The sequence below is a fragment of the Nipponia nippon genome, unplaced genomic scaffold (genome assembly GCF_047370975.1).
Source record: "Nipponia nippon isolate SJK-2023a ecotype South Korea unplaced genomic scaffold, ASM4737097v1 scaffold_13, whole genome shotgun sequence".
Taxonomy (NCBI): Eukaryota; Metazoa; Chordata; class Aves; order Pelecaniformes; family Threskiornithidae; genus Nipponia; species Nipponia nippon.
In genome coordinates this window covers 411,447-435,148 of record NW_028262324.1, presented here as the reverse complement: position 1 = coordinate 435,148, position 23,702 = coordinate 411,447, and the positions used below count along the sequence as shown (strand labels likewise).

The 23,702-nt window shown below is 38.2% G+C and overlaps 1 protein-coding gene across 10 annotated transcripts in view; it reads right to left on the bottom strand.

Moving 5' to 3' along the window:
- The window catches only part of PHF20 (PHD finger protein 20), a 73,450-nt gene that overhangs the window by 12,812 nt on the left and 36,936 nt on the right, over window positions 1–23,702 (bottom strand). For 7 of the 10 annotated variants that reach the window (XM_087749748.1, XM_087749749.1, XM_087749750.1 and 4 more), the window contains 6 exons: window positions 22,258–22,536; window positions 13,359–13,538; window positions 9,989–10,087; window positions 7,964–8,125; window positions 5,526–5,695; window positions 34–133 (listed from right to left, as the gene is read on the bottom strand). In XM_087749748.1, the coding sequence (XP_087605874.1) occupies window positions 34–133; window positions 5,526–5,695; window positions 7,964–8,125; window positions 9,989–10,087; window positions 13,359–13,538; window positions 22,258–22,536 (990 nt within the window). The remainder of the gene's footprint in view (window positions 1–33; window positions 134–5,525; window positions 5,696–7,963; window positions 8,126–9,988; window positions 10,088–13,358; window positions 13,539–22,257; window positions 22,537–23,702) is intronic. The other 3 variants (XM_087749755.1, XM_087749756.1, XM_087749757.1) reach the window with 3 other exon arrangements.

Genomic DNA, 23,702 nt, shown 5'->3' with positions numbered 1-23,702 from the left:
GTAAGAAGGCTCTGTAACCTTAAATTTCTGTACCTGGAGGATCTTGGCAAATATAGCAGGTATATTTCTCAGGTACATTATCTTCCAGTAAACCCATACAGACTCCATGCTGCCAGCACAGACACTCTTCACACTGTTTAAAGTCAAGAAGTGCACATCAACAGAAATGAAGCCTCCAGGAGCTCAATAAGATTACCTCAATTAAGAGGCACATCATCTATACATTTTAAGACAAAGAGGTGTATTAATACCCTCCCCCCTCTTCCAGCTACAAGCAAATACATTAAAGAAGCAGACTACAATACAATTTGAACCCTTCCCACACATTTTTCACATGGATTTCTGGAGAATGACAACAATTACAAAGTAGAAGCAGAGATCCTGAAAGGTGCAAAAATGTTCCCTTTGGGGATGAAAAATCTTTCACAAGATGCAAGCACACATAATCAGAACAGAAAACAGTATGTAATCAAGCTTTCTTTAGCAAAATATATCAAGTTTTTGGAATTAAAAGGTTTCCCCCTCAAACAGTAAATCACATTCAATTCAATTTTTATAAAAAATCCAAGGGATATTTATGTCACATAGAACTAGCCAATATTATGCTTTACTGATACTTGTATCTCTAACACTTTTATCTATTTCAAAGGTAGCTCTACTAATATAAAACTGAAGTGCAGATGCAGTTGTACTAGCTTTAAAAACTTGACCTCCTTCCAAGTGTGAGCAATCATATTGGCAAAGACTGAATATAATTTGGCCCTACTTTTTAAGCACAGTTACGCTATTTAAAATGCAATCACTGTACTTAAAGCCATACAGTTTTAGAGCAGGAAAAACTATATCCACTTGTTCGGTGTCAGTCACTGTCCCCCACCCACACTTTAACAAGCAGATGAAACTGCAACTGTAGCCTAAAGACCACTGAAACCTAGGACAAAACCCCACATCAGAATATTAAGTCAATTTTGATTTGAAACTGTGGTGTCAGTTCAGAATTACTATTTCCACAAGCAGTGAGACAACAGATCATAACCTTTATTTCTTGGAGCAGAAGCCAAAAGCTTAATGCAGAGATCTCATCAATATTGGTACTTTTCAAAATGAGCTAAACCAAACACAAACAGCAACTGCAAGCAATCTTTGATGCTGCTCTTCACTGACCAACACAGATGCCAATTTGATAAACATCTTGTCTGTGTTGAACTCCACTTATACCACTTTTATTAATGCTCTTATCTGCTGCCTTTCCTCAAGCTAGGAGAGACAGAAAGGGACCACCAGTTTTTTAATAAGTCATTGCATTAAATTAACGGTCTAGGTGTGGAGGAAATGGAAGCACTGGGAATGGGGAATGTAAAAAGTTAGAGAGAAAACAGATTTCCGAAAGATGGGACTAACAATGTTTTGCCTTACAAATTGGGTAAACAGTCCTAAAGCAATAGAGAGATGGTTTCAAAAAAGGCCGAGACCATCCTCCGTTCACAAAGATGATTAGCAGGAGCCAGAAAAAGGTGTTCTAAAAGAAAGAAAACAGATTAAGAAAAAGAGACTGCATGCTAAAAATAAGAAGGAAGCTCCTGGACCTAGTTACACTTGCATCCTATAAATCGTGCCATATGGCACAGAGCTACACGCAGTGATTTTTTCCAAGCAAATCTGCCCAGAACTCTAATGAAGCATCCCAACTTTTTTTATTTTACTCAACTGGTATTTAAATATCCACCCCATCAGGGCACAGGTCCTTCCTTTTATCTGCATGTTCTACTTCACTGCTTGGCTGGCCAGGCTACAGGTTATTGCTCTGGACACATGCTACACAGAAGCTACCCCCTGCCCAGGCAGTAGTAGTAAGGAGATTTTGAAGAGGAAAAACGTGCAGAGTTGTGCAATAATATTTAAATCGAAGTTCAATTGCGAAAGAAATAACCAAACCCAATGGACATGTATTTAAAGCGGCTTTTCATCTACCAGAACAAAAAAATCCCCAGTCCATTTACATCCATCACCTCCAAGGCCACCAAATCCAGCCCCAGAACTGAATGAAATCTAGTAACCTCCTTGCAAAGTTACAGAGACTGGAATGAAATAGCATTGACCAATGATATATTATTTTTTATACTTTTTCCAGTTTTAACTTCTACTAACTGAGGCAGGTACTCACTTTAAATGCCAAACCATATTTCTGTATCCTGCTGTAATGAATGGTATTCTTTATGCACAAATTGCTTGAGACAATTTAAGGCAAGTTTGAGACAAAGGAAGAGTTTTTTTGCAAAAAACCCTAAGCTGAATTTTTTTGGGGAGTTTTATTATTAGTTTAAAGACCTAAATGGAACAAACACTCAGTTTAACTGTGCAAGAGTTTCATTAAACCTTAACGGTCCCCAATCTTTCAGGAAAAATCAAGATGCTGCTTGTTTTTAAAATTAACATTTTTTCCTCCTTATTTCTAAACCTGGTACATTCACGGAAATGAGCGCAGTTCAAAAAGAAAACTTGCCATTCTCCCTCTTCTAAGAGGGCACCATACATGTATCCTGGTGAGGAATGAACCTCCAGTCACATGCATGGAGAAACTGCCCTGGCTCCTAATTTCGATAGCAAGTCAAGGCAGACTGGCACACAGGCACATGCTTCAAGCAAGTACCCCAAGCGTCAGCATATTTCAATCAGATCTCATCAGAATAATAAGCAGGGGCAGAATAAACACCCCAAAGGAGACAAGTGCAAAGAATGACAATATTCTTCTAAAAACTCATACACTGAGAAAAATTACATATCTTCAGGAAGAGAGTGCAAATCTAAATGCAAGTTCTTCAGGGCAGACACTTCCAAATCCGAATTTCCAAGTGTCAAATTAAAGTTTGAGTACAAAATAGCGAAGAAATCTTTCCTTCTTAAAAAGTTATGATGAGTACACAGGATTCTCACCCTGTAAAGTCAAAGGGAAGCGTCAATCTCAGCACTACACCTCTGAAAAGCTGAAAATAGGTTCCCCTCGTTATAAGTCCATAGTTGTATAACACAGCATCTTTGCTTTGTATTAATGTTCTGTACTTAAGAGCTAACTCAGGCATTTCTACATTAACAACAGAAGACCAGACTGTTCAAAACATTTTCCCAAAAACTACAGGCTGACAGAAAGGTGTGGGGAACACAGCATTTGGTACCTTAAGCAAACCATCTGCCTAACCTGCTCCCCCCAAGATCTTGTTACCAGTTCCTTGCTTCCCAATTCCTACTGCTTCAAGCCCTGTAATGAATGCAGGTACTCACCACTGTGTCGATCTGCATCTCTTTTCCAGAGAGAATAACCTGCTCTCCTAGACAATTCTTTTGTAACACAGCTGAAGTGTTCAAAACTTTGCAATACACTCAAAAAGACCCCAAACTAGTTAAACCTAGAAAAGTAATCTCAGAAGCAGCCCATGAAACCTTACATAAAAGCTATCCATAGACTATGCCTGAGCTAGCTGACAGTTCTCTGCATTCTGCAATCACAGTCTGATGTTGAGCCTGCATTTGCCAGAAAACTATACTGCAGACTATATCTTTGTGGGTTTTTTTTTGTGAGCCATCTCCTCAGAAGGCAGCCAGCCCCCTTTATTCCCGACTGTCAGACTCCTTTTCCTCCTATGCACTCAAATACTATTTATCTAATTTTGACCACTGCCTGTCACTGCACCAGGTATCTTTTGCCCTGCATTGTCAGGATCCAACACTAATACAAAGGTGTCCATCAAAATTAACTCAGCACTAAGAGAAAAAGCATCATACCTTCTAGAGCAAATCTCCATAAAATAGTATGGAAGGCCAAAGAAAACTACCCAGTGAAGTTTGCTGTTAAACTGGACCACTGAGGACAAAAAAAAAAAAAAAAAAAAAAAAATTCAAATTTAGCTGTGATAGCTAGCCCTATTAAAAATTTTAAAATTAGGCTGTTGATGTTCAGAGCAAAAAAGGTGTTTCTACTGTCCTGCTGCAGAAGCCAAGAATTCTTCACACTACAATTTAAACAGTGCACACCCTCTTCTCTTTAACAAGTTTCTGCCTCCAATAAAGTCCACCAAAAAATCAGCAGCAGCTGTAAGGTAGGTATAGATCAGCTTCTGTCTTTCCTCCTAGTTCCAAACAGCAAAAAGAAACACAGTTCACAGTAACATGCCAGCAACTATCCCAGTAAGGGGTCCCACAAAGTGGGATTCAACTCTCACAAAAATTAGCAACAGAATGCCTGGGAAAGTGAATTCAAAAGTTGCAGATGGGGGTGAGCTTCATGTGTCAGAAAACTACGGCTGAAGTCAGTGTCATGCCATATCCTTTCACAAATAAAACAACCTTCTCAAAAGAAGACAATAATTACCCTAAAATTTGCAATGGGCACAGCTGCCAAGCTATACTACTGTCACGTTGAACTGAGGTCCCACAACGAGCAAAAAGTTATCTAGACAGGAAGGGTGGGAGCCTCCTAAAGCCCACCTCCTCTCCCAAACCCCTCATTTCTTCAGAGGGACAACTATGAAAAGCTCGCAATCTAGGTTCAAGAGCATCACACATGCTGCATGTGCTTCTCCTAAGACTTAGGCGAATTACCAAAGGGGACCATGCAGCTCACGTAACAAGCAGTTGCACAATGAACTAAAGCAAAAAATGCTGAAGAGGTTTTTTATTTCGTATGTTTGACTTCGCTATTTGAAATTAACAGGAACTGGGTGGAAGGGCTCAGAGCAGCTATGTGGGGAATGGCTTCCTGATAACTTACAAACATCTCAAAAAGTAAAAAGTAAACAGCCAGGGCAGTTCCAGGGAGGCTTTTATGAACAGTTTTCAGCAGGAGAGATAACAGACATGGCTCTGGCTGGAAACGGTTTTCTGTAAAGCTGGTTTAAAAAGAGTACATATATGGAGAACAGACAGATGGCCTTACGCAGATTAGGAACTCTGAATTTACAAACTACAGAAGAAGCTGCAGAATGGACGAATGCAGCTCTGCCCCAAAACAAAAGACTCAAGTCATGATTTTTTTGTGTTCATCCTATCTAGAGGATTGTATGTTTAAGTCAAGCTTCTTGCCAGGGCAGAGAAGTGGAATGTACCACTATGTCATGGCAACGTTCTGAATACGATCAGAAACAGAGGGAAGCAAAAGAGCCAGATAAAAAGCCACCGATTTTAAATATATATTCTCTAAACCTAGGAAGTGTTCTAATTTTTAGAAAAATGCAAATCCACAAGTGACAAGCCAACCATTAATGGCTTGTATAGAATTGTCCCTCTTCCCCCACTTTCCTTCAATAAAAAAAAATGCTGAAGATTTTTCACAAACTGTATCAAAAAGCAAAGGTTTCCACCTATCATAGCAGCTGCTCAACCTGACAGATTATCTTAAAAAGATTTATGATTTCAGAGGACAACAGTTTATTTCATGTACCGAATATACCTGCGGATATTTCTACAATAGCTTTTCCACTGACACCTTCCACTGTATTCACAGAAATGTGCACTCACCCTCCACTTCATACCTGAATCATGAAGTCATTTTCTTCTTTTACTTCACAAACACACCGAACAACCTCAAAATCACTTTCTTCAACTTCTTCATCAGGGTTCGTGGTTACATCAACATCCTGACTGCAGTCATCATCACTCCAAAGCAAGCTATCCATAGATGACTCACTCAGGGTGTCATCCTCTGTACAAAAAGTAGTTACATAAAATCCCGAGTAATTACAAAAAGGTCAAATAACTCTCAAGATTTCATCCCGAGTATGCAGGCATACATTTCTAAAAGCATGAGTTCACCGTGTAATTTAAGGAACATCACAATATTATTACATTATGTAGTAACCTTCAATAAATAGTAAGTTTATTGAAAGTTACTACAGAATGAAGTTTTATATTCTCATTAATAGCTCCTTCAAAATATTCTAACTTAACAGCTTCTGTCATTAAAATTCTACTCTCAACACACAGTGCCTCAAACCAAAGGCACAAAGTCTCTTTAGACAAGCATGTATAATAAACAAAACCAGTTTTATAAATTCAAGTAGGATTCACACTAGTTTCTGTAATTTGTGTAGAATTGCGACTTGGTACTTTAAGTGTAGAGCTTCCAAAAATAGCTAAGAGGGTTCAGTCCTACAAACCATTTGATCTCACAAAGTCATGTCTCCATTACAGAAACATTCAGAGTCCAACACAGAATTTAATCCTGCTTCAGAAATTATTTTCATTTAGACTCCTCTTGAGGACACATTTATCAATTCAGGGGCAGTGCACTGCCCAATGCTCCCACGCCACTTAAAGCATTAAATACATCTCTGTGGATTGATTAAAACTGCCAAGAAAATCTTTATTGAACAACATGCTAAACTGAGATGCTTACCTCAATAATATCAATGCAATGTATATACCTTCCTTGGGGACAGAATGGGAGAAGATAAGGATTTTAATTATTTGGGAAATACTCTAATGAGCTGGAGAAGAGTAGAAAGTAAAAATTTTAATCGCTTAACTAGATTGTGGTCTCTCACCTGTATTAGGTAGAACTATTTTGATCACTTTTCCCCTGAAACAAGCCTGTATGAAACAATACCAGTCTGTGGTATAAACTATATCTTTTGGAGAAGCATCTGTTCTCAAATTTAAGGAGCTGAGAAACCAATGCATTAGCTAATTTCCATGTTTAAAAGTTTTATTCCACCTCTGAGATATAACACTCTTTCCTGAAGTATTCTGGAAGCAAAAGCTAAGCACGCTGCACGTTCATTCTATGCAAGAGTTTTACTATTACTTACATCAGATCTTATTTATATAGGCAATGCTTTTATCATTAGCACAAGTTCTGCAGATGCAAAAAGCAGCAAAGCAATTGTGAAAAAGATGAAATAAAGCCATTTCCAATGCTTTTCACCTCTTTCAATGTCTATGAACTGATCAAAAGAAGTCTGAGCAACTGATGGCCAAGTTAAACTGCGAGTACGTTCTATGGTTGATATGCTCCAAAAATGCAACTGATCAGACTTGCAGAACATGTTTTAAGACATTATCACCAGCTGCGCTTCACTAGTTTTTAATGTTTCCTCTTTTCCCTATATAATGGAATTAACTGAGGTCAATTTTTACATTTTGCCTAATACCAAACAATAAAAGAGTTGTGGGGAAAAAAAAAAATGAAAATCAAATGGTCACCAACAGTGTATCTGTACAACAAGGAATTTAAGGTTCCTGTACATAATCAAGCTGTCCTATGTTTCCCATTTCCTTCAAATTTGTGAGCTTTAAAAATAACAGAAAGAACAAAATGTTTGTCTTTTTTATTGTACTGGCTTGTAACAGTAAATAGCAAGATAGACCAAGGTATTAAGAATTATGAAAGCTAGAACACAGCAGCCACATTTTTAATGAGCTCTGTTTATGAAGTACTATGAAGACACTAATAGTTACTCAAGAGCTTCTCATCATTATGAAGCTCAGAAAGTCATTATAACCACGTATCCTACTGTATCTATAGAACTACACATAACCACATCCAGTGGTCTCTCAAACACAGCACACATACTGTGTAAAACTTGCATAGCATCTATTTTTAACTCTGAGTTATTACTTTGAGGAAACCTTAGGAAATATGAAAAATTTCATTACTGAAGTCTGAACATTGTTATTACAGAGTTAATAAGGTACTGCAAAAAAGTGCAAAATGAGTTTGAGTTCTGAAATAAAGGCAACAATCTTAAAGCTTCTGTGAAGGTAAAGTCAAAGCAAAAAGCAGCAATATCAAGCTCTGGCAAATGAACCAGGTTCAATTCCTTCAGGCAGGGGAAAGAAAACACACACCATCCTGTGTAAGAACAGCCAAATTTACATCATGAGTACCAGCTTTCGTGTATATTAGTGCAGCTCACACATTTACTGGTAATAAAAGACAGAACCAGAAAACCATAGAGGAGAGTCATCTTACCATTTGTTTTTGATTTTCCTCTGTGCTGTCCAGAATCAGAGCAGTGTAACAGTGTGCTTGGATGGGCAGATGATTTATTTGAAGAAATACATTTTGTGACAACTGTTTTTTCAGGAGAAAGCTCCTGCAAAATATCTGTGTTTTCTTCACTGCCAGAGTAGTCTGTAAAATTGTAAGTAGTATTATTAGAAATCTCTGGTCAAGAAAAGTTGACAGAAGAAAAAACAGCACCATGCATGCCCATAGCAGGCATGTATAATTCACTGAGACGGTTTCCGCTTCAATACGCTAACACTTCACTATGCTGCTGAAAGATTTGCAAGCTTTCTAAAGGCAAGAACCAGAAAAATCCTATGCAGCTCAGTCATCCTTCACTGCTGACATAAGTGAGAAAGGCTGAAAAGACTGGTTACTTTAAATATTCTTCAGGATGAACATGTCTACAAATGCTTTTGCATTATAGGCACTTCTACACAAGCACTGGTAGCTGGAGACCTCACTCTTATACCCCACTATTATTCACATGGGCTACACACATTCCCTAATCTCACAGACTACAAAGTGGACAGAAAGCATCTCTTCTTTTCCTAGTGTATGTATGGAATAGGATGCATTGGTGGAAAAGAAAAGCCACGATTAGGAACGTGTGGAGCAAACACCTAGAACAGCTCCTCAGCTTCATCACGTCGACTGTGTATAAATTGAGGCTGTCTGCAGTTCTAAGCAGTACTCTCCGATCAGTTATCTGGAGAAAGCCTTCCAAGTTCCTGGACTGAAGAACCACAAGGGCAACAACAAAAAAAGGCAAGCAACATTTTAAAAGCCAGGGGTAGATGGAAAAGCAGTTTGTGGGTCCTATTTGTGCAACTATTGCATAAGTTTACAAATTATACTTTGTGTGTTATCATTATAATTGAGGGCACCATATAATCAGAAACTCAGTTATTTGTTTCAGTACAATTCTGAGTCAGTCTGCCTGTGGTTCTTCCCCTCTACTTTCTCATGACAGCTTGCCCTATTTCTTCATGGCAGCAAACAAAAAGATAAGGTATTTTCTTTCTCGTCTCAGAAACTCCTCCACAGTTTAATAAATTATGCATGCCAGATTGAAATGTGCTGCATTAATGATCCTAGGCATCCATCAATGGCAGGGAAAGTTGCCACGTTTGATCTGCAAACATTTCACTAGAGAAATCTTTCGGAATCAATTGCAATTTTCAGAAGTGAAGAATCCAATCACCAATAACACCTGGGCCTACATATGAAGTTCAAAGTGTAAAGTGGCCCAAGGAAAGCATTCTCAAGCCTCTGTAGATGAAATTGATGGAGAAGATATGTTCCTACTACAACCCTATTAATGTAGGTGGTACAGCACGTTATGAGACATGACATAAGGACACAGCATGAGTATAGACTTTAAATCAGGCTTTTGCTTCATCTCTCCAGGAGAGGAGAGATTTATCCTTTAGGAAAAAAATTTAGGATGCGACAGGTTTAATACAGCTCATTGTCACAGCCTCTGAAATCCCATACTAAGTGAAGATGTAAGAAATAATAAGGTTAACAGCAGAAAAAGAAGACCCATCCACATTTCCAAACTCATCATTCATTCAGGAGCCCCAAAACTAACTAATAACTGAGAACATCTGGTACATGGGGTACTTGGTAACAAATCAAGGGGATGCGCACCCTCTTTAACTGGGTAAAGCTTGCATACAAGTACACTTGCTAATGAAAAGGCAGACTTTTAAGACTGACATATCCATTTTGGAGTTAGATTTATTCTGTGCCATTACAAGCACCATTATAAGCCGTCATCCAGCATTAATGATGCACCTCAACCAGAAAATAAATTATCTTGCCACTCACAATTTAATATTAACCACTTAATGAAATCAGAACTAACAGATTAATGAAGAAAGCAGTCTCATCTGCAATGCCACTCTTAAAAGCATGGAACTGGGTAAACAGGCAAAACAAAATAATGAAGCTGTTTTCCTCTACAGAAGAAAAAAAGAGCTTTACCAGACTTAGTTCTCTTTTTCTTTTTTTTCTTTTTCTTTGACTTGGACCTTCCATAGTCTTTTGATTTTCTTTCTTTGTTCTTCTCATGTTCTTTAACAGCTGAAATTAGACAACATTCCAATTTAATTTTTAAGATATATACACACCTATTCTACTTATTAATTTTCTTAAAGATCTCCACAGCTTCTTTGGACAATCAGGGCCAGTTCACTGCAAAAAACAACAAGAAAACTTATTTGCAAGAAATCCCAGCTCTCATAATTGGAATGGCCTGTTTTAAGTTCTAATTTGATTGTCCCATAAGAAAATTACAATAGCATGTGGGAGAAATCAACTGTACACCAATGCCCATTCACCACTTACGTACTTCAGAGATTATTAAAAAAGAAAATACTGGGAGATTTGTTACATGCATTTTCTAAATTATTATGGCTGAACATTTCAGTAGCATTGTGACAGAAGTCTGACAAGAACAAAACCCCAACTCCCCAAACTCTAGTACAGTTCCTCAGTCAAATATTTTGTTTTCATTGGAAATGGAGTAACAACTGGCTCAGTTGGTTTTAACTGCTGTTCTCTCACCATCTGTTCTCCATACCATAATTTTTGAATGACTGGGTGGTATCTTTCAATCAAGTCCATCCTCAAAGCATGCTTCCAGAGCCCTTGCCATGAAGTATAATCCCGCTGCAAGGTAATGTGCACAAATTCTTCCTTTCTATATCCTAGCATTTGTTTACAACTCCTGTCTTTCAGATTTAGGTCTCTCCAGCAGAATTTCTAGATACTTATACAGTTCCTTAAGTACATTATCCTGACTCAGCTGAGACTATAGGTGCAACCATAAAATCTGTTATGGAAGGGTGCCTTGCATCTCAAAAGGGCTCTGCTCTTAGAGTGCTTAGCTGATTAAGGCACTCACCATCCAATTTAGAAACCTATTTCAATTTCTGATTACTGATATCAGAATAAGCACCTAAAGACACTCTATACAGTAAGAAATCTTCTCCTACACAAAACATTTCAGAACCCTAACTGGTCTGTAACCACTCATAAAGCAAACCAGCAATACCAGTGTATTATGTTAACCTCTTTCCTACATGCTAATAGTAAACTCCCCAATTCACAATCTAAGGCTGCATATTTATGGTACAAACAGCTCACTGAGAAACTGGAAATCTCAGTCACGTTTTACCAGCTGTGATGAGCATGCAGGAGACATGCTCATTAGCTCCTCCTCATGAGAGTCTTCAGCTCTGTATCTCCCCATCCTCTTAGTCCTTGAACATCTCCTGCTACTTTACCACTTATGTTCCTCTTTTGGCATGTCATTAGTGATGGCTGCTAAAATTGTGCATTGCCAGCAGCCACGTCAACTGCTGACACTGATGGCAGCCTGCCATACCAATTACATGTCCTTCAAAGGGAATATGACTGGCAGTACAAAAGACAAACTTCATCCGTGCTCCATTACCATTTGTTGAGGAGGTAAAAAAGGAAAAAAGGAAAGGAAAAAGAGGTTCATATTTAAGTCTCAGCACAGAGCTTCCAACTTCCTTCTTACTTTACTTTGTCCTCATCTCCTAGTCCTCCAATGGTCAGGATCCTCTGGGTACCATTTCCTTCTCCCTGCTCATACACGGGGATGCAAGTAGAGTTCTGCCATTTTATTCTTCCATAAGAGCAAAGAGAATAACAGAGGTAGGAAGATTTTGCATCTTTTCACTTGGAAATTGAAATTTGCATGGTCAGATTGTCTGATTTGTTTTAAGGTATCTGAGAGCGCAGAGTAAGCTACTTCACTCACTATCAACATATCCGTGATAAATATGACAAAATACTGTCACTTTGTTCCACACTTTTTCCCCTTAAGCTTGCCAGTATGTCTTTTAAAAATCTGAAAAAATCCAAGTATTTGTAAATTCTGTGTACAGCTATCTTCTTAACTGCACAAACACAGTTAATGCAGGATTTTTTTTTCCTAAAAAAATCTCCAAAGAATGAGTATTATAACAAGGACCTTCCAAAAACCCTGTACTGAAGAATCTTTTTGTCTCAAGTTGTTTTTTGTAAACACTCTGAAGTCTAATGAATTCTCACTGAGAAAAGACCAGATAAGGAAACTACCTGGGTTAGGAGCATCCTCATAGATTCACGTGATCGAAGAGAAAGGTAAACTGCCTTATGTAATCCTAAAAATTCAACCACCACATTTTTAAAAAAAGGATTTTATGGCAAAAACAAAGACCTAAGCCCTCTCAATTTCCTTGAACAGCAGAGAGACTAATCAGGACCAGGATGAGTACTCAGTCACATCCTCCACCACCACCGTGAAAGTTTATTCTCGCCTCTATATGCCATACTCTCAAATAAGAAATGTCCCACTGAGTCAGCCCAATGAAGAGACACTAATGGATCTCATTCAGACCTTCCTACAAGGGAAGGCAGCAAAGGATGCCCAAGAACAAACAGAGGGAGTAAGTACTGACTGACTACTATGACCAACAGAACAATACAGTGACATGTAAGTAAGGTGATCTCCAGAACACAGATCACCTGTTACAGACAGAACAGTCCAAGCATGGATTTTTTTGCTTTCCTCATCACTGTGACTCAAATTCTCACCACATATCTGAAGGAAAGTGGTGACTTAGTAAATCTAGAAGTATGATGGAAATTAATTATATATTATTTAGGTATTATAAAAATATATTTAAATATGTAATATTTACACACACACTCTGCCCCCTGTATGGCTGTTACCCACCTATATTTTAGTAGATTCCAATATAAACAGGGTTTACACTACACCACTGAACAAAGTCGTGAAGTAAAGTTGTTCAGAGATGTTTAGTAGCAAGGAATGTTGACTATCAGTAGTTGTCAAATGCTATTGAAAAAACTACAAAAGAACAAACTAGGTCATCCTGCCCCCTCCCCCCCCTTTTTTTTGCTTCATTAAGTTTAGGTATCTCAACAAGTTCAGGATTACTTAAAATATTTAATGCTTTGGACAACTAAGTTTAACGAAATTAAGACACATGGATCAAACAAGCAAAAACTAAGCAAGAATCTTTTCATGCCCTTAAATACTTAGTACTTTTTACATCTTAAAAATATTACACACTGACCAGGAAGATTAAAGCCAATGCATATAGCAAGAAAACTTATGAAATTCCCTATATTGATTCTTCATTTGAAACTACTGCAAAGAAACAGTGAAAAAACCACCACTTACATAAGAAAATTAAACTCTCTAGAAGAAGGTATACAGAATACTTTGTCAGTATTACCAGTTCCTTCCAACGCTTAAAACTTTTCCAAGACTTTTCCAAATTTAACTTTTTCATGTTAAACGAAAAAGGCGTACCATTTTCAACTCTTTCTTTTTCTCGAGGCTTCCGCAGTGATCTCGCTATGTGGTTCTTGGTTTGTTCTCTAACAGAATGTCGGTGACTATTTAATGCACTTACAGGAGTTGAAGTTCTTCTCTTTTCTATTTTTTCATCTCTATATGGGGTACTCCTTAGGGCTATATGTAGAGGAGCATCTACAAAGAGAATAAAGACGAAGTCCAAGATTTAAATACTTTCAAAGTGTAAGTCTACTTCACCAGCAGCAGCTCTGGTAGTCCATGTGGAGCATTTCTGATCAGACATACTGCTCAACTCACAATCCTAGCAACTTGACCACGGAAAAGCTTTTAAAAACAGGAGCTGATTTAAAGGCTAAAACCTGTAATGCTTTTGGTGGTTTGTTTGGGTTGTTTTTTTGTTTGTTTGTTTTTGGTTGTTTTTTTTTTTTTTTCCAAAAAAGAAAGAGTGGATGCAAATGCATTCCCCAAAGCTCTATTCTTCCAGAAACACTGAGGCTTTGAAGAAGTTCAGTTTGGCAGAGATATGGGTCAGGTAATTTTTAGTATTAGTTTCTTTAAGAGAAAAGAAAAGGGGCCCTGTTGATTTAAGTAGAGGAACCACAGCCTGTTCTCAAAAGTGTGCTTTGTAACGAGGCGTATAGAAGTGGCACAGAGAAGCTCTGCACATCTAAGGAAGGGCAGTTTTTAAATACACACTACTTGAACAATAGTGTTTTAACTGAGAGCAAGATGTACGAATTCAGGATCACTACCTAAAATTCACAAAAATCATGAGATACAGACATGGTTTCATTTGAGATTCCATTTACTATTTAAGTCAAGTCAAATAGTTCTCATCTTCCTAACTACAGCTAGCAACTCCTACTGAAAGACTCCTGGACATGGAAAGAGAGAAGTGAAGCTGACAAAAGCTAAGGCTGCGTGGCATTGCATGACAAGTACATTGCCATTTTGGAGTATGACATCAAGTATCTTGATCAAGGAGACCCAGCAGCCAAGGTGACAGCTTGCTGACTTTCATCAAGAACATCCAGTTCTATCTTCATAAGCATCCCAAAAGCTCAGTGGATACAAAAGGCAACTTCCTTCTTGTCTGAAGACTTCAATGCCAGCTGGATTTTCACTTGGACACCTCTAACTAAATAATTGTGAGCAGTACCTGACAATGACTGAAAACAAGGATAAGAGTCCAAGAGAACATACTTAGGAGAAGAAATGGGATTAAGTACTCTGCCCTGACCAACATTTCAAGTTGAAGCTGTAACAAGGCACATTAAGACATGTCATTACAGAGCTTTCAGAATCAAGTAGATCTCTTCTGGCCAAATAAACTCCAAGATCCAGAAATCTGAAGGCCATCAGATGACTTTCTCCCCTGGTCCTCTCACTCTGAATTTGCTTTAGAACTTGAAGGGGAAAAAAAAAAAAAAAAAAGAGCTGTTTGTAACTATTTCTGTAACCAAATGGTTACCTTCTACTCACCTGCCATAGTGCTTTAGAGCAGCCACAATAGAAGACAAATTAGACCAAACCCCCAAATTTCCACACAAGACTGTCTCATAAAGGTACCTTTTGTCCAGTCAGGCAACTCACTGTTGCCTTTCCCTGGGTGCTTATTTACCTCAAGAGCTGCAAGACTGTAGAAAGTAGCATGTTTTGTCCACAAAGAATTATTAAAACCGGAAGATACTCCTTAGTAAGATACCACAGTATGCAGAAGTATCAAAACCAGAAAATACTTCTTAATAAGATACTGCAGTATGTGTATGGCCTTCCATTTTCAGCAGGACTAACTTCTCTTGCAGGAATAAGTATAGAGGGGGGTTTTGTTTGTTTGTTTTAAATACAGGGCTATTTTTGTAGGGCTTCTGGCTAACAGAATTGGCTCATCTGAGGACTTCCATAATTAGTGGGTTGAATAAGACTTCACCAGTTCAGACAGACTAAACTTTTTTCCATGGTACATGGTAGCTGAAAAATAAGATTAAGGTACTTCATAACCTGTTTGGGAACAGCAGTATCTTAAAAACAACTTTCTGAAATGCAAACTCTTTATAGCAATACAGGATGAGAAGTCATGTAAACAAGTCATTCTTGAGCTTTCCTGATTGTCTACCATTCTGCATTAAGTTCCAAATATATTTACAGAACACCATTGCAGGGAACCCCAAAATTACAATAGAAAAAGCTATACAAACCAGACAACCTTCATTTAGGCCCTCAAACTTTCCCGAGAGCTCAACTCAATTCATTAATTAACATTTGAAGAACCCCATGGCCACCTTGATCCCACCAGTCTTTCAAAGAGCACAAGGCATCTGGGCTTCTTGTGGGCTGAGATCCGTGCACACAGACTCTTGGTGGAACAAAACTGTATTTCGTGTCCATGAGTTTTTTTAGGTTTGCAAGACAGAAGTTTTAGATTTTTGCCAAGAATATGTGGTATATCTTATGACACAGAAAGGTTAATACATTTCTGTAAGATTTTTCAGCCACCGGTAACACTATGCTGGGGGAGTTCAAGGGTACTCTATCATAAAATGGATGTATTTTTCTTCAGTAACTGACAAAAAAAAGTTATCAACAAATATGTTAAGTTTTGAAACACCTTTTGTTCTATTAATAGAAAAGTTTAGAGGGTCTATGAGATCTCTGAGCAGTCTGAAATATATTTTAGAAGTTGAGACTAAATTTGAGAAGATGAGATTAAAAAACTGGAAAGTTATCCTAAACTTTTGGGAAAGTAAATGTTAAAACTTGTGCCATGAAGACCTAAACTTGTAAGCCTTCCACATTCAGCATCCTGTTTCCTCTCAATACAACATTTTCAAGTATAATTCAGATAGGCCAATTCATAAAATTACCCCCAAAAGAACAAAGAGCAATTACTTACTGTAACAACCACAACCAAGAACTTATATTTAGGTATATAGCTTTGAAACTTGCACATTCCCCAAGCTCAGACTTCACACATTAGCACCACCTGCAGAGTGAGCCATGTGCTTTCATCCTCCTGACTCCCTGAGCCAATGTTCACTCTCAAGAAGGCTTCCTACTCCTCTGCCTCTTCCCAATCACGTTATTGAGGAACTCCTGATTTGCAGTTTCAAGAAAGGCTACCACAGAGCGCACAATACACAGTATGTACATCAACAACACCTTCAACTTTTGCTAGTGCTATAACTAACTTCTCTTTCAAGTCATTTGTCCCTCTAAGCACCCTACTGAGACTACCAGCCAACAAGATGACTGTACTGGGAGTCTGTAGTGAACAGCAGGACTACGCTCACAGAGACTCCTATTAGGAAGTGCATAGGAAACTCCTATGCATTTCCTAAAGCTGCCTATGCAGGTCCTATGAAGACACCTGCACTGGTCTTAGAGATATCCTGAGGTGGGACACAGGTGGCATCTAAGCTACAGCTTCCACACATTCCCAATGATGCCCAACTCAAACAAAAAAATCAATATAGATATTAGTACCCTTTAATACCTTTATGATCCAGAATATCATTAGTCATAATTAAAATTATACAATTCTCTACAACCAGACCACAAAAGCCCTCCTGGCATCCAGGGCAGTAAACAGTGATGTTGGAATTAAATGCCAGCAGATTAATTCCTAGCTCAGACAACAGTAAATATCACTAATAGGAACAGGAGATATGTTCATAAAAAACTAGAGATGAAAAGGCTTGCTGATTAACTGCCCACAGCCTTCTTCCATACAGTTCTTTCAGGCCTCTGTTCTCTAAGCCTGGGAGAAGTATCCTCTTCCATACAAAGAGCTGATCCAGAAGCAGTGAAGGATCTTTGAAACCAACAAATACAGACCTGAGATATGAAACCACCTCAACCATGCAGAAACCACAACGACAGAGCCTTAAGAGAACTTCTACCTAAGCATGTCAAGACTTGGTGACAGACAAGACAATAGCTTTCTGTCCAATGGAACACAAAACATGTCAGACCTCAATTAAGAAGATAATTCAGCCTTCACAGGAAGCAGACACTGAATTCCCAAGTGTTATGAATTAGACAATATTCACCATCCACAGCTGTGAGATCATTTGCTGAGAATATCCTCTGATATTTTCAAGAACTGAAACACCACATATCATCTTGGCTTATAGCTGAAGTATTTCACACAGCCTGCCTCCGCAAACTGAATGCAGTATCTCAAGACAAGCCACAAAGCTGATTGGCCAATCTGCAAAACAGAGGGTGCTGGTGCAGATCTTCACCTGCTCCTACAAGAAACCCTGTGTTCGTAGGTCACCCGTGCACAATTCACCACCTAGCAAAGAGTCATCCATCAGCCAATATTCAGAGGAAACAGGAACCCCCCCAAAGGATCACCCTGAAAACCCCTAAGCTACATGCCAGAGGTTCACATGTTAACACCTATCAGCTGACAACTAGATGCCTTATATGCTTAAGCTGTCAAAGCAGGTTTGCCAACCTGTTCCCTGTGCATGCACAGTCAGGATCTCATCAGTAATACAAGACCCCCTTTTTTCTTGTCTTCATGGCATTAAGACACTTGTGCATTAACATGACATATTGTAACTAACTTTGAGTAGGCAGAATTGTCTAACAATGAGGTCAAGTACAAAAATTTAAACCTACTGACAAAATGCATGCTTTTTATTAAAGTCCGTTGCGCTCTTTTCGTCCTCAAGGCAAGGAGAACAGCAGAGCCAAGACTGGCAGCAGCTTGTCAGACTCAGGCTGCCATGATATACCCACATACCAAAACTGCAGCCTAACGCTGCACGGCATTTTTAAAGTCTCAAAACCAGGTTTAACTTCCATTACAGCAAGACTCCTCAGGGGAACTGAACTATGTCTTGGGAGCATAAGGGTATCAACTGATGAAGCCCCTGCCAGTACGACAGTTATGCTGAGGACAGTATCAAGTCTGTCAGCACTACTAAGCTGTTAAGAGCATTAGGAGTACACCAGCCACATTAATGAAGGTTTTGATGGCATTTCCTTGCACACACGTATCAACTCCCCTACTTGTTCACATCTAACGAGGTTAGAATTTCCTGAAAAATCTTCAGTATCTATCAAGTACAGAGCCTCTCCAAGGTCTGAGGTGAGGTGCATCAGCCGCGCAAGCACTGAAGTCTGGCAAAAGTTGACTTTCGGATTTCATAAAAATTGTTCAACACAAGGGCATGAACTAAATTTTGTTGAACCTCCAAATGAAAAGATTTTACTAAAAAATGAAACCCACCAATTCAGAAAGACTCAAACTCAAGAAAGAGACACACTTCACATGTTAAAATTATGAGTTGCAGGTACAAAGAATGAAATGAAGCTATTCTATGCCTTGTGCCCTTGGAGTGGTCTAGGTCAGGAAACAACAAACTTTATAACAACATGGACAGACAGACATATCTGAAAGAAAACTGGCACCTTCAGAGGAAGTTGTTTACACTAAGTGTTTGTAGGGCACAAGTCACAGCATGGGATGACATACTTAAACAGTAAACTAAGTGATTGTGCAGAGAAAGAGAAGGGACCACAAAGAAAAAAGCCTATCTTAAGGTTAATGCACATGAAGGTGGCATGTGGTTCTACTCCTTTTTTTATTACAGCAATCAACAAGTAACTAGCTGCCAAAAATCTTAACAGATACTACACCACATTCAATTTCCAAGTGATGAATTTGATAGAACATCTCAATTTGAACTGTCAAAAACTTAAGCAACTCTTTCCTGCAAGACAGACTTTGAAAAGCCATCTGCAGCCTATGCTCAAAAAGCTTGTGCATCCACATACATTTGTGCAGGTCTTGATTCTCCTCTTTAAGAGAATGGCTGCAGGTGGCTCTATAATGCACCTGCAGAGGTGCAACGCAACCTAAGAGCTGAGGGCAGAAATGCCAGCATCTCTTATATTCCAGGGGGACACAAAATCAACTGCCTTATTCTCTATAAGGACAATTCCTTCAGTAAAGACCAAATAGCAGCAATACTCATGGACGTAAGTATTATAACATGGGGCTAGGGGAGGAGTTGTTTCGTAATGATCTCGTAATATTTCCTGATAAATTAAAGAGAAGAGGTATTGCCTGAATGCACCCAGTAGCCATTTAAGTCTGCATCATTCTGTTCAGAGTAGTAAGGCATATCTAAAATACAAGCTAGGCAATGGTAGTTCCTTCCCCTCTGTTCAATGAAGAGCCACTACAGAATTTAGAAAGCTGTCAAATTTGTCACCATAAAGGTAAGATCCTTCTTAGGGAAAAGGGAGAGACAGGACAGATGAGTTCCAAATTAACCTTTCCAGCTCACTCAAGTTTTGAAGCCAATGCCAAGTGGCACAATTTACATTTCAGATGTTAAAATTTCAGGAGTCTCCACTTTAGTGCAAAGTAATCATATTTAAATTGTTCCTTCCTGCGTCCCACAACATGGTCATTGAAGACCACTTACATCCATCATCTTTTCTGTGTGTCAAAACTCTAAATTTTAAGCACAAGAGGTTTTCCTACTGTTCTGAATATTGCATAATTTCCTAGAACTTTAAGAACAATAAGTATTTTCACTTTAAATCTAGCCAGCAGTCCACCCCACCATTTATTTATTTATAATTTAATGTGTAGCAGGAACAGTAAAGAGTCCCAGAACTCCAAAATAAAACTTGTGAAATAAGGACTTAAGTGTGATAAAGCTTCTAAAGCAAGAGTATCTCCAAGCTTATGGAATAACAAGACTCGTGATTTCTACAGTCTTACCTGTTAGAAATTGCCACCTTTTGTTAAGCACTAAAACCTAAGATAGTGAAGTATAAGAAAAGGACATTTGTACCAAAAGGAAAAATGATTTAAATATATTCACTTTGAACAGGAGAATTTTTGCTTACAAAAGGATTGTGAAGAGGAAAAGTAAACCCACCATGTACCATACTTAATTATGTATTCACAAGCCTTCACTCTCACTAAGCAGTACATCCCGAAAAGCCTTTTTAAAAAAAGTGACACAAAAGTGTTCAGTAGACATGGATAAAGTCTTGCTTAGCAGGCTGTCTTCCTATACACGCCATCAAGAACAGAAGAGATGCTTGCAAAAAGAGAGAAGAACAGAACACAAAACGGAACAGTATGAGCTCATAAACCCCATTAACTCTAGAATGTGTGGTACCCTCACAACAAAAATTAAAGAATTAAGAACACATTGAGTTAAATACCAAATGGCACTCGATATCAGACATATAATTGATATATAATGACATTACTTTTCTTCATCAAGAAAAACCTTACTGTAGCTCCACAATAGCAGGCTTTGACAGTGAAGATGACTTGAAAACTTTATGGTCTGCCTTCCACCTTGATGCACTGTTCAACAGCTGTCAGCACAACCCTGAGGCTATTTGCAGGGGTATGCTACGAAGCACATCATTGAAACAGTCCAGGTTAAAAGTATCCATCCACAAACGGGGAACGAAAGGGGTGGGGGGTTAAAATAAGCAAGTACAGTTACAACTCAACACCATAAAGAATTATCTGCCAGTGCAGCCAAGATGATGACATCAAACCAACAGTGTGCACTTGGGGGAAAGGATAAAAGAAAGGGTCAAGATCTCGAGTCACTAGTCAGTACATTCAAGACAATCACAGGAAAACAACCTCTCAAACCTAAATAATTATGCAGTTACAAAAAGCAGAATAGAAGCCTGTTTATGGAAAAGCACATGACATGCAAGAAGCCCATTTTGATCACTGTGCAGTTGTTAGCAGTTATCCTTCATAAAGTGCTCATCTCAGTTGCGTTTCTCAAGGCAGTACTTAGGTTTCATTTAAGCTGCATGCAAAGCATAATACACTCAAGTTGGCACATCCTAATGCATTTAAAGAAAAGTCTTCCTCTACTTAACCAAATCTTATGCCTTTGCATTATTTAAAGTTACAGAAGTATTTGGGGTATAGAAGTTCACATGTAGTAGCAGTATGTTAAGTTACACTTATCTTGTTAGGAACAGGCAGCAGCACCTCAAATGAAAAAAATGTTTGCTGGATACATCAGGAAAAGCAGACATGAAGCACAGTAAGGCTAGATATATTCTGCTATAGTGAGCTGTAGCTCAGTGAACAGCTTGCAAGACTGAAATTCTTAATTAAACCGAATATTAATGGAAGATCAAATGCAAAGACAAAAAACACTCGGGAATGCGGCAAAGAGAAAGCTGGATTTTATAAACTAGACTCAATCAGAAGACAAAGAAGATAATTTTTATGGCCCTGCAGTACAAAGAGAAGTCAGTTCACAAGAATAAAGTTTGGATAGGTTATCAACACCACCACTGCCGTTCACAGCTAGACCTAGACTGCCACTCTGATGTTATATGCAAGACACTAGGAAGAAAGCGCTTCAGAGAATGAGATGGTGAAGCAGAAGTTAACGTGATTCTGAAGACTGCAAAGCAGTTATAACTTAAGAATTGCTTTTTTTCCTAACCATTAAGTTTTTATCCCTTTCAACAACCCATCAGTTGTGTGAGGATTTTTTTTTTTAAGGAGAAAAAAAACCAAAACAAAAAAGATCAGAAACTGAGGGAACTCTTTTTGAAAAAAGAACAGAGGTTTAACACTCAAGTGAATTGTTACGAGGGAATAAGAGAAGCTGCATAGTCGGTTCATTGCAGAACATGATCTGTATTTCTAGATGAGGGAATTTCTTCAGCTTTATCTTCTCTAAAACATAATGTTTACACATATTATGCTTCTTCTCCACAAAGATATATGCTAAGATGGAGCTCTAAAGAGACTCCTTTTGCCCGAAAGAAAATTGATTTCGGCTCTTTCTTGCTTGTCCTGCTTGCTGCTGTTTAAAAAAATAAATAAATAAATAAATAAAAAGGAAGAGATCAGCAACATACTTACACAATGAACCAGCTGTGGTCCGTCCTCTTTTTGACCTTTCTTGATTAGCTTTTTCAGAAGCCAAAGAAGCTCTAGTTTGAATATTTCTTTTTACAGGGTTCTGCTGTGATTCTGCAGCCTTCTCCACTCCATGCAAGTATTTCATGTGATAATGCAATAACTTGGCTTTGCGGAAGGATTTTGAACAGTCCAAGAACTTGCATCTAAACTTGTGATCTTGATCAACAGTTGCAGCTTTTTTTGATGCAAGAAAATCTGCTCTCCTACAAGGTTTTGTTACTGTAAGAACAAAACAGATAAATTCCCCCATGCATTTGCTATATTTATCAAATGGTTTCCTAATCTTAAAACAACAAAAAAAAGTTAAGAAATGGGCATGCATTCAAACATGTTAGCTATGAAGTGCTAAAAATAAAATTTTAATGCTGTATCTGCCTTTAAGATCAATAGCTTTTAAGGGAAAGTTCTGCACTACTGTACTTTTAGAAATTGCTTGTCATGATGCCAGTGTTTTTTTGAATGAGTTACTGTCAGAAAATGACATTTTGCTTCCATGAGTTCCTTGCTCATCAGCTAATATTGCTGTATACAGTGCTACTATAGATACGAGACTGAGTTACCCAGAGATTGTGTACTTTAGTCAGAACACTGAAGATTATATTCTATCAAGTATTTATTTAATTTATTTAATTGTTTATTACTGTTCACACCTTTGGTGAAAGCACTTTCCAAGGAAAACAGTTCTGCTTCTTTGCTTGTAACTATTTTGCTACCTGCTTTCTGGACACCTTGTCCTACCACCAAAGTCTGGTTACTTCCAAGAACAATGGAAGCAGTTTGCCAGAACTACATTTTTCAAGTAAAATTGAAATTTATTTCAACTTTCAAGCAGCAATGAAAGAATGAAACTAAGCAAGGAAAATTGCTTGCATCTGTTAAAAAGCGTTCCCTATGAGCTATAGTTAATTAGTGTCTCAAAAAACGCAAGGAAGTCTTCAGACTGAAATGGAAGAACATTTTAAGGCATCTGTTTTACAAAGCACTGCTGTGCAACCCAGGGCTACACCTAAACTTGACCTGGTAAATTCCTATTTCTTCTTCCAGCATTTCAGAAACTTTCAATTCATGTTTTTGCTGAGAAATACACAAATGAAACATTTTGAACTAAGAGCAAATCCGAGTACTGTCACCAGTATTTGTACCCAATACAACAGAGAAGAGGTAGAAATTTGGAAACACACAGATACAAACTGATTCAGGCAATTATCCATCACTAATACGCACACAGCATCAAAAAATCCCTCATCAACTAGTGGGCCATGGAAAAGAAGTGTCATTTTTACAAAACAGCTTCCAAATATAATTTTTCCATTTGTTTTGCCAGTACTAAAATATAATTTCCATATTTACAAGTATTTTCAAACTTTGAGGATTAAGAAAGGAGT